An 11,073-nucleotide genomic window follows, 5' to 3' on the forward strand; every position below is an offset into this window, starting at 1 on the left:
TCGTTTAGTCACTTTTATAGATAGAGATTGCATTCACCCGAGTCATATACAAGACCTCTTTTTTGCTTTTAAAATTATTTGAAATCGTTGTTTATCAACTATTGTCAAGTAATTTTGTATTACTTCACTCATAATTCGCCTAATTGGTACCATAGTTTCCCTTTTAAAAGGGATATCATATAGTTTTCAATGAAAACAACCATTTTTCTTTTTAAAATTTGTAGAAAAAGTACAGACCTAAATGCAAATATCAAATCAACTATAGAGACCTTATAAGGCAGCACACATTATTGGTAGGTTCAAATTGAAAATGATTTAAACTTGGTGTTACATATATATACACTACAAATTACTAATTAAAAAGGTGAAAATTAAACTTTTGAATCAAACAAACAAGAATGTGCTTGATTTACAAATAATTAATTAGGTTGATTATCAATGACTTGAAAGATGATTTTTATAACAATTTCCTATATTCTAGAATAATATAAGCTAATGGAAACTCAATTTTAATGTAGTACTTGAACTTGAATTTTGTATACACTAGTTTATCTTAGATATTCAATTGCAAATATTACACATCAAGACTTTTGACTAATTGGTATCTAAAAGAAATAGAATATTGAAAATAGAAGTTGAAATGGGATGGAAAATTATGTTTGAAGATTCCCCCAAGTCTATAATATCCACACAAGATGTCCAAAATCATATTTGGTCTACACCATAGTTCATTTATCCTAAGCTACTAGACTTTTTGTGAACCCATATAAGTCAGAAACAATAAAGCTACAACTTGACTTTTGAACCTCATTTGAAATGCAACACTTTTTATTATTCATAAATATTGTAGAAATTGGAAGAAGTGTATAAGTTGAAGTTGTAGAGTAGAATATTGAAGTGATAATAATATTGATTTTGAGTAAAGAAAAGGGATGGATGATGTCGGGGTAAGTGGCACCACAATCCAATAATATCGCCCAATCACTAAATGTACTACACATTTCCTTCCCCCTAACCTTACTTTTTCTTACTATCCTTTTTTTTCTTTTTAAGTCAATGCTTATTCTCTATGCTACAATATCAGACAACATTCAATAGATCCATCCTAACATTCAAAGTTTTAAAAGTTGACAATAATGGAATCTAACAGTTTCAATTTTATGATATGATTTAATCCAAAATCGAAATGCTAGCATAATCATCACCACAGTGCATAGAGATGGTGATGAGTGTGTATCTCAATTGGTTTTTGACCAGAAACAAAAAGTTCTGTATGGTAGAAATGTAGATATATATTTATTTATTGATTCATTGAGAGAAAGAAAATTGAATTGGTAAGAAATAATAATAGTAATATGGAGAGAGAAGAAAAAGAAAAAGAAGGGAAAATGGTAGAAAAATGAAAGAGTGGGGAAAGGGAAGTAAAGAAAGGAAGGTCAATAAAGTGACCTAAAAAGAATGCGAAAACATGCCTCTAATTATGTTGGAATTTGGAAATGTGGACCTTCTTTTTTTTTCAAATTATAAAAACTTTTATACCCAATATATCTATAATTGTATTTAATATTAATAAAAATCCTTATTTAACAAAAAGAAGAAGAAGAGCAAATTAAATTAGACAAATCATTTGAATTTTGGAGGGGAAGTGAAATTTTGAAAGAAAGGTCAAGAGGTTGAATTTAAAGATTTCTTCCAAAATTCAAGACGTGATCATCAACAAGAAACATTAATGAACGGATTGAAGTCCTTCTCGTGAACTCTCTTTTTTCCCTCTTACTTATGTTTCATAATATTTTAATTTGACCAATTCAAGGATAAGAGTTCTTTGGATTCTTATTTATTATTATTTTGAGATAGATGGAGTTCTTAAGTTTAGTCTGAATGATTCTTAGATAACATTTCATCTTGTGAAAATTGAATAAATAATAAATGATCAAATTACAAATTTGGTCAAAGTTCAACCATAAAGACCAACTTTACAATGTAAAGTTAATGAGATTGAAAAATGAAACTTATTCGATCAATTTAACCAAGGGTGTAATTGGTAACCGGTTTCGGTCGGAGTGCCAAAACTCAGTTTCAAACTTGAGGTTGGCAAACACAAATCCATACATCTGAATTGGGTAAGAAAAACTATTCATATAATAAACTAGAAGTAATGAATAATGCCTCTGTAAGTAAATCTAAGGGGCTTTATAATCACAACAACTCTTGAGAGGTGTAGTTTTAAGACAAATGGTGGCAACAAAATTGCACAGTAACAGACTTATTAATCTAATCAAATCATCACTAACTTCTCGTAGAACTATTATTACCTCAGCTAAGTTTTTTGAGGGGTTGTGTCAGATGCAAGGTTTTGAGTTTGTTGATTTTTTTCAGTTTGAAGATTACGACTTGTAACCTTACCTGCCTCAGCTTTTTCAAGTAAAGCCTGTTGCTGCATAACTTTAACCATGTCCCTCATATTTCTCTCTTCTCCTTCAAGTTGTATTTTCATCAATGTCTCTGCTTCTTTGTCAATTGGCTTGAAGTATTCTTCAATGGCAGTTTCCTGCATATATTCTCAGTTTTCTTAATCTCAAAGTAGAGTTGTGAGCAGGCGTTCATTCATTATAGTTGAAATAGTAGAAAGTTTTTGTCATAGGAACTACTGTTGTATATAGCTTCTTCTAAAGAAAAAGAAAATAAGAAGGATGATAGCGCCTCTCGATGGACCGATCTCTCTCACCCCATTAACATACATTCCTTTACCAATGTGACACCTCTTGGATTGACGAATTCTATCCCACATGACTCCTGGATGCATTACCATTCATGCTCGCAAAACACTAAACATGTAGCATGATTCACCAAACAATCTATAAATAGCTTAAGTGAGCACTTGAAGACATTAATCCCCATATCTCATAGAAACCAAAGGTAGATCTGTCAATCTGTATTTCTCGTCTATGCATAAATTCCTAGAACTTACTTGATCACCGATAAGTGGCGATAACCAATTGACAGAACAATACCAATGGAATGGTGAAATGAAATATGAGGTTACATGCCAAGCCAAAGACGCAAATAAGTTTGGACATAATAAAACAAGAGTTTAGTCTTGACTCTTAAATTAACCTTGCAAGGGAGACGGTGATAGATTATAAATATTGGAAGCAATTTAATGATTAGATGTGTGTGTGCACAAATGCACTACTATCTTTCTAGTATATTCTTATAAAACAAGAAGCATAATCCTTCTTGTGAAGTTGAAAATCGGAAAGAAACATCTACAATATGTAATCCAACATAACAAAAAATGAATATTAGGGTAGCAGAAAGTGGCATTTTCTTTTTTATTGAAAAACGGAAATATCTATGGAATAGAACTGAAAGAATAAAAACTTACTGTTTCCTCTAACTTTTTATTTAGATTTTGCATCTCCTCAACCATACGACGAACTTCACCTAAGATAGTCTGTTCTGGCAACTTTCTTATGGCAGATTTTCTTTCCTCCGCCTGGCAAGGGGTAAAACACCATTATAATATATAAAATATGTTGGCAACACGTTGAATATTTTGAACATCCACTATCATGAGTACTTAATAGTTCCTTTTTTTGGTCTAATGCAAGGCATGTGCTAACCTAAAATTTTTCAAACAAAAAGAACGAAGTATATCATCCACACATTTTTCAACTTAATGCTAACAAACACACCGATAAATATAGCGTCTTACACATGAAAACTTAAAAATCCACATTATTGATAACGAAACTTTGATCAAATAAAAGTTTGAATAACTCAGCAGCCGTCTTTGAACGAATTTAACAAAATCAATGAGTCGGATTATTTATTCTGGACAACAGAGCTTCTCCATTGCTCTGTGAAGATTCCAAAATCCCATGTCAATCCATTTCACTTTTTCTATCCAAACTATACGTGTTAAGTTGTCCCTAAACCCTACCATAAGTAATTTGTCTCCTGCTCTGAACAAACGATGCAAAAGATAACCCCTTGAAACCCATTTCTCCAATTAACTAAAAGAGGGAGAGAGATGAAGAAAAGAAAAGGTCAAGTCAAGTGCAAAACCATTCCTTACTAATGTAGGACTAATTTAATTTTTAAATGGCTAATGTAATGAGTTGCATTTACAAAGAAATTCATATTCGTGACTTTACCAAGAAGACAGGATAAGTTAACCAAATGGCAAAGAAAGTGACCAGAGAAAAACATTGATCGAAGCAACAAATATACGTCCTCATACTTTAAACTCAGTACAAAATGCCAAAGGCTGTCTCTCACTTTTCAGATGCTATTGTTGGTTGTATTTGGTTATATTAGTTTTTTCTTTCTTTCTTCCAATGTAATCTGATAATTAGTCTCTTTATTTGTTTTATCAATCAAAAGCCTTGTTTTCTTTTCCAAGAAAAGCAAATTCTATAACAAATAGGTCACACAACGAACTCTCATCAGGGGCAATTGAATCCCAAAAATGGAACTTGAGACAGGAAACTGAACTTAAATCTCCACCCCCGTGTCAACCGGAACATAGCTGAACTCTAGGTATTATATTCTCGACCTAAAGGCCGAAGCTTTGAAACACCACCTCTACATAATGAAATTCAAGATACACTTTCCTGTCAGTAGCGGTGGACTAAGTTTTCACAACTGAAAAATATCAACCTAAATTTCACTCCTCTCTGCTACCCAATCATTCAAATCAAAAAGTCTTCAAACAGGTAAAATTTCCCACTCCCCAGAACAAAACGGCACAAACATCTACATCTTCCCTCATTGAATCCACATTTCAATAACCATCTCCAACCTTAGCCAAAACCACCACGATAGAGCAATAACCCAAAGCGTAGAAACTAAACTAAAACCCATTGACAAAAACTGCATAATGAGAACAAAAAGCAAAAGATCCAACCCCAAAGTACCTGTTTGAGACGCTTATCAAGGTCAAACCTTAGCGATCGAATCCGCCGCTCTTCATAGCCAGAGAGGACCCTAACGTAGAAGAGGGCTCTTCGTCCAAACTGCAAAAGCTTGTCCATCCAAATCCCTCAAGCTGATCTCCCTGCAAAGTCAAGTAGAATCGAATAACGCTAAGGAAATTCACAACCCACTAAGAAAGTGAATTTCACAAGAACAGCGGATGGGTCTGTGAGATACCAGAAGAAGTCATTAATCAATTTGGAAAGAACGAAGTACTGCGGAAAGGCTGTGTGTGTGTTTTCCCCCTTCTCGCGAGAGATTTACTTCGAAACTTATATATGGCTTATGAAGATTTTGCTATGCATCTATAGATAATTTTTTTAGTTGAATTACAAAATAGTCCCTCTTTTGAATGTGTGTTTAATAGTTGGTACTTTAGAAGAAAAGAATTACAAATTTCAATTTGTTATTAGAGATGTCCATGGCCATGGGACATTACATAGGGATGGGGATATCCAACCTTCATCCTTGGCCAAAAGATTTTTTTGTTTAATTCAAAATGCAGAACAATTTTTCATTTATTTTGTCATTAAAACGTTTCGATTAAATTGTTAGTGCTCCACTTAAGATTGATATACATATGATACTTAATGTACAAAATATGATTATAGGAGAAAATCATAATCAATGAGATTTCGAGTAATTGGTTCGGTATAATTTGAGATTAATTTTGTTGTTTTCACAAATTAAATTAGAAATAGATATACTCATTGTACTTGATACTTAATACTAAATATCAAATGTATTAAGATGCATTAAAGAATATAGGCTAATACAAAAGGAATAAGACTGGGAGAGCTTGATACCCCAAGAAAACATTAAAAAAAAAAAAAAAAAAAAAAAAAAAAAAAAAAAAAGACCAACAGAGCAACCTCTTTCTTGGACTTGTTATTAGTTCTATTAGAAAAATGGTGTTCAAGAGGGTCAATGATTTCTTTCTTGGATTTGTTGAATCAGGATATAAATACTACAACGTGAAATCCAAGAGATAGAAGCTATGCTTGAATGTTTTCTTTTAATAGGGTCATCACTTCATATTTTCTTTCACCTAAATGGAAATGAAAATGTATTGTGGTCTTCTCCTGTCCATTAACTTGAACCTCATTCTACGGCAATTGATGTTACGGTAGAAAATGATGTTATGGATTAGCCCCCTCTTCTGGCCTATATATATTCAGAGTCAACTCCTTCTTTCTTCATAAGGAATCAACTTTGTTAAAATTCAATATGCACAACTCAATGTCAATTGACTTGGTCTTCCCAAAACAAATAACTAAAAATTCAGGGCTTCGAGTTCTTAGATGTCAATTTACAGGGGTGTTTAGATATATAGAATTAGCTAAATAACTATGAGAGATGTAAACATTTCGATAAATATATATAGAAAATCAATTAGCCAAAACCCAAATAGGGTGTAAACCCAAAACCAAAAATATAATACTTGGGGAAATCAGATTGGTCCTCTACGATGATGGTGAGAGAGATTCACAACATCATCATCATCTTTACAATTCTGGATTCATAAGCAGCAAACTAATTCTCTATTTCCTTCTCCCAACACTCCGAGGAGATTTTAGCATTTGTTAATTGAAGATTCAAATAATTAAACCAACTACGTTTTCAAATCAGCCTTGGTAAACCCAAAGCCAACTCTTGTTTCAGATTTTATGCGAAAAAATCAAAAGGTTAAAATCCTAAAACACCAAAATATTCCCTTAGTCCAATCAGAAATACATATTACAAGGCCATTATTATAAGCCTATCCATTGCAATCTACAAGTATCATCGGGGTTAACAATAAGTGTGAGAAAAGACAAAATGGCACAAAGAAACAGAAGTTATACACAATCCATAAGATTCTTCACTCAACATTCATTTCACTTCACAATCAATCATATCCCTCCACCATCATTGCTACTTCAGTCCCTCCTCTTCTTCTTCCTCTCCCTCTCGTTCTTCTCAGCAGAGTTCTTTAGCTGTAGAACAGTAAACAAATATCATCACCATTTTGGCTAATCTGCCAAGCAACTCCAACAGAAACACAGCATTTACAAACACAACTCACCATTATAATGAGAATTCGGACAAACACCGCAATGAAATCAGTGAAGAGAGTTAATGCATGTTTCACATAATCCATATCACCCATATGTGCCATCTCAATTATTTCCTGAGTATCAACTACCATGTAGCCAACAAAAACCAACAGCCCAAAGTACAACTACAGACAGCAACAAACAAAAAAGACAATATGAGGTCAGGCCTATTGCTTCCACTCCAAACCATGAAAATTTTGAAATGGGAATACAAATACCTCAAACTTGAAAAGGGCAGTAGAACCACCGAATAAAGAGGAGGCGAAATGTAACCAGAGTAACATGGATACACCGGAAGAAAGTAAGCCACCGAGATAAAGGAATTCTCTACGTCTTGCCAACAAGGCTGCTCCTGAGAAACAACAAAAGGCAACCGCAGTTCCCACGAAAGCGCTCACCAGAACACTGGGAACGGTGGTATTCGTGAGTCAATACAAAAATAATCAAAGCATAGATTGATTATCAAAATTCAGAGAACATAAATAGTAGTGCCCATTGCTGATATTTTGATTCAATTCTACCTTGGGTCAAAATCAATAGCCAGACTGATCAAAGGACCAATGGAAGCCCCTTCGAGAAGAGCAGCCCCAAGTAAAATAGAGGCCCTCTTTTTCTGAACACAAACACATGTGACACAAAACAAAAATTAAATATTAAGTTGTTAACACCAAAAACAAAGAGAAAGAGAATGCATATTCAAACAAAAAAAATTATACCTCTTCATAAGGAGGAGTGGCCATTAGCCATGTAATACATCCGATAGTTGCAAGTGTTGTAAGAAAACCACCAATATTCCAAAGTATATGCAGATAAGCTCCAGCAGCAGATGCAACCAAAGCACAACCAAGAGTGAGATAAACCTGCAAATTTCAAGCATTTGGCACCATTAATCCCATTCAATAATCACACATACAAAAATACAGATATATACATAACAGAGGGAGGTTCCTTATCAATTCAATCAAGAATTAGAAATTTCACACAAATAAACTAAATCAGAAATTAGAAATTTCACTCTCGTTTAATAACTCATAAACCATTTAGAAGCTTCTGCCTACCCAAAAATACCATTTCCGCTAATTTTAAGAAACAAGATTGAGAAAAGCCCTAGAACAGCAATCAAAGAAAACCCATCAAATTCTAGTATAAAACACATTCAACAATAACAACCAGGTGCATGGAAAACATAAAGCATGGGTCCAAAATGTTAATTAGAGAGATGGATTTAATAAAACAGAATGAAATCAAGATCCACGCGCATATATCAAACATATAGGAAGAAAAAAACAAGAAAAAATTTGGCGGGAACTGACCCGCTGAAGATGAGATTGAACGGCGGGCGAAATCTGCCGGAAGTTCTTGAGAGATTCATGACTCCAGCGGGTTCTGGATCCAGATTGAGAATCGAAGAAAGAAGAGAATGCGTCCATGGCGTTGAACAAATTTCTTAGCGAGTACGTTAAACAAACTGTGTGGAGATCATAAATCTCGATAAATATAAGTGTAGTCAAGTTTCTAGATTGTTCGAATTCCCTATTTTGCCCCTCGTATTTTAAGCTATTTCCAAAAAATGGGTATTTATTATTATTAATTATGTAAGTCAAATTTATTAGTTTCGTTTCATTTTCTTCCTTTTTGTTTTTGTTTTTAATCTCAATATTATGGATTTTTTTTAAAAATAATGTAAAATTTGAAACATATTTCAAAAATAGGGTAGATGCAAAACTATTTTCAAAAATAGGTGTTTTGAGGTGAAGTCGTGGACGGGGTACACGACTTCCATGCAGTGGACCCCACATACTCTATTTTTTTCTTATTTTTATATTTATACTACACTGGGCCCCACATTTTTTTAATTTTTTCATTATTTATATACGTGGGTCCCACGCACTTCACTTTTCTCATTATTTATATATACATACTCACATATAAATATAATATATATATTATACATTCAAATTCTAAAAATATCTTTCTTTATTAAATTAATTTATTTTTTTATTTTTTTCTTTATATATATTTAAATATCACAATCTTCAATTTTCAATTTTTCTTATTAAATTCATTTTTCTAATTTAATTTAATTCTTTCTTAATCAAAATTATACATATATTTTTTTCCAATTTTCAATTTTTTTTAAAAAAATCTCATATATTAACAAAACATGTTATTAAAAATATATTAAACAAATTAAAAGAGTAATAATAATAATAATTTATATATATATATATATATTTATTTATTTATTTAATATCTCAATCTTCAAATTTTCTTATTAATTCATCTTTTCTAATTTAATTTAATTATTTCTTAACCAAAATTATATATATATTTTTCTAATTTTCTGTTTAAAAAAACACATATATTAACCAAATATGTTATTAAAAAATACATTAAACAAATAAAAATAATAATAGTAATTGAAAGAAGTTGAAACGTAGTCTAAAAATAATAATAACAATAAATTTGCAATTCAAAATTATCCATTAAGTTTTTAAATTTAATTTGTAATCGAACCAATTCTTGTTTTTTTCCTTTTACCATAAACATGAATTTATTTTTATTCAATTATCAATGTGTGTGGCTTCAAGTGTTATTATTATTATTTTTTTTAGTAATTTTAACTTATCTCAATTATTATTATTACTCTTTTAATTTTTTTAATATATTTTTAATAATATGTTTTGTTAATATATGAGATTTTTTTAAAAAAATGGAAAATTGGAAAAAAAATATATGTATAATTTTGATTAAGAAATAATTAAATTAAATTAGAAAAATGAATTTAATAAGAAAAATTGAAGATTGAAGATTGTGATATTTAAATATATATAAAGAAAAAAATAAAAAAATAAATTAATTTAATAAAGAAAGATATTTTTAGAATTTGAATGTATAATATATATATATTATATTATATGTGAGTATGTATATATAAATAATGAGAAAAAGTGAAGTGTGTGGGACCCACGTATATAAATAATGAGAAAATTAAAAAATGTGGGGCCCAGTGTAGTATAAATATAAAAATAAGGAAAAAATATAGTATGTGGGGTCCACTGCATGGAAGTCGTGTACCCCGTCCACGACTTCACCTCAAAACACCTATTTTTGAAAATAGTTTTGCATCTACCCTATTTTTGAAATATGTTTCAAATTTTACATTATTTTTAAAAAAAATCCCAATATTATTCCATCATACTTCCATCAAAACATGTTGATAATTGCTTTTAAATAAGTAATATTTGAATAGCAATTCCTTAAGCAATTAATTTGATAATGATTTTAATAGGTAAGCCTTCGGTTTAGCTATTTATTTGTATTTGTTATAATTTTAAATTTTTTAAAATGAGGACTTTGTGCTATATATTTCTAAAAGATGTGACCTAAAATTTGATTCAAATATTGCAGCTGCACGCGACTGGGAATAAATAAATATCAAAGCCCTTTTATGATTTTTAATTTTCAATTCTTTGGATGACTTATTCCACCCCTAAATAACCATCATAAAAGGATTATTTGTAGTGTAGATTATAAACATGATCAAGTTAGTGTTCGTATTCATATAAAAAATAATAACAACAAATGATAAAAGAAAAGCCCACATGTACTCCGTCAATGGAACCGATTTTACACAATTGCGATTGATTTATAGCTTATTATATACTGGAATGAGGTTCGAAAGAATAAATTTAGTTAGAATGAATTATTTTTCAAGTTTTTATAGTCCAACATGATCAACCTTTGGATGATATTGGTTTTTGACCGATTGCAAAAGGCATGTTAAGAGAAAGAGTAGCCAATCTTTCCAATATTATTGTATTTATGCTCAAACAACTATTATCAGTTAAACGTGATTACGCCCAAAACAGGAACGTTGCGAGGGAGAGACAAAGTTATCTCTTGGGGAACGAACCATCGGAAACAGAGAAATGATGAAATTTGGAATGGAACATCATAAGAAAGATTGCAAGAAACTGAGAACCAAATTCGAGGG

General features: G+C 31.2%; 2 protein-coding genes across 3 annotated transcripts; both read right to left on the reverse strand.

Moving 5' to 3' along the window:
- Window positions 1–1,989: 1,989 nt before the first annotated feature.
- On the reverse strand, window positions 1,990–5,315 carry LOC101210706. 2 transcript variants are annotated; one of them, XM_004148315.3, is made up of 4 exons: window positions 5,158–5,315; window positions 4,923–5,062; window positions 3,389–3,499; window positions 1,990–2,551 (listed from the first exon to the last, which is right to left on the reverse strand). In XM_004148315.3, exons 2-4 carry the CDS (start codon window positions 5,037–5,039, stop codon window positions 2,321–2,323), a joined length of 459 nt encoding a protein of 152 aa, XP_004148363.1. In that variant the 5' UTR covers window positions 5,040–5,062; window positions 5,158–5,315; the 3' UTR covers window positions 1,990–2,320. The 2 variants fall into 2 exon arrangements, with proteins under 2 accessions (XP_004148363.1, XP_031737645.1); XM_031881785.1 differs by lacking the exon at window positions 5,158–5,315 and having other exon boundaries at window positions 4,923–5,132.
- Window positions 5,316–6,651: 1,336 nt separating this feature from the next.
- On the reverse strand, window positions 6,652–8,569 carry BI-1 (bax inhibitor 1). Its single transcript, XM_004148314.3, has 6 exons — window positions 8,390–8,569; window positions 7,793–7,936; window positions 7,598–7,689; window positions 7,295–7,481; window positions 7,046–7,201; window positions 6,652–6,956 (listed from the first exon to the last, which is right to left on the reverse strand). The coding sequence occupies exons 1-6, from the start codon at window positions 8,504–8,506 to the stop codon at window positions 6,900–6,902; spliced, it is 753 nt and encodes a 250-aa protein (XP_004148362.1). The 5' UTR covers window positions 8,507–8,569; the 3' UTR covers window positions 6,652–6,899.
- Between the last annotated feature and the right edge of the window lie 2,504 nt (window positions 8,570–11,073).

Source organism: Cucumis sativus, chromosome 3 (genome assembly GCF_000004075.3).
Source record: "Cucumis sativus cultivar 9930 chromosome 3, Cucumber_9930_V3, whole genome shotgun sequence".
Lineage (NCBI taxonomy): Eukaryota > Viridiplantae > Streptophyta > Magnoliopsida > Cucurbitales > Cucurbitaceae > Cucumis > Cucumis sativus.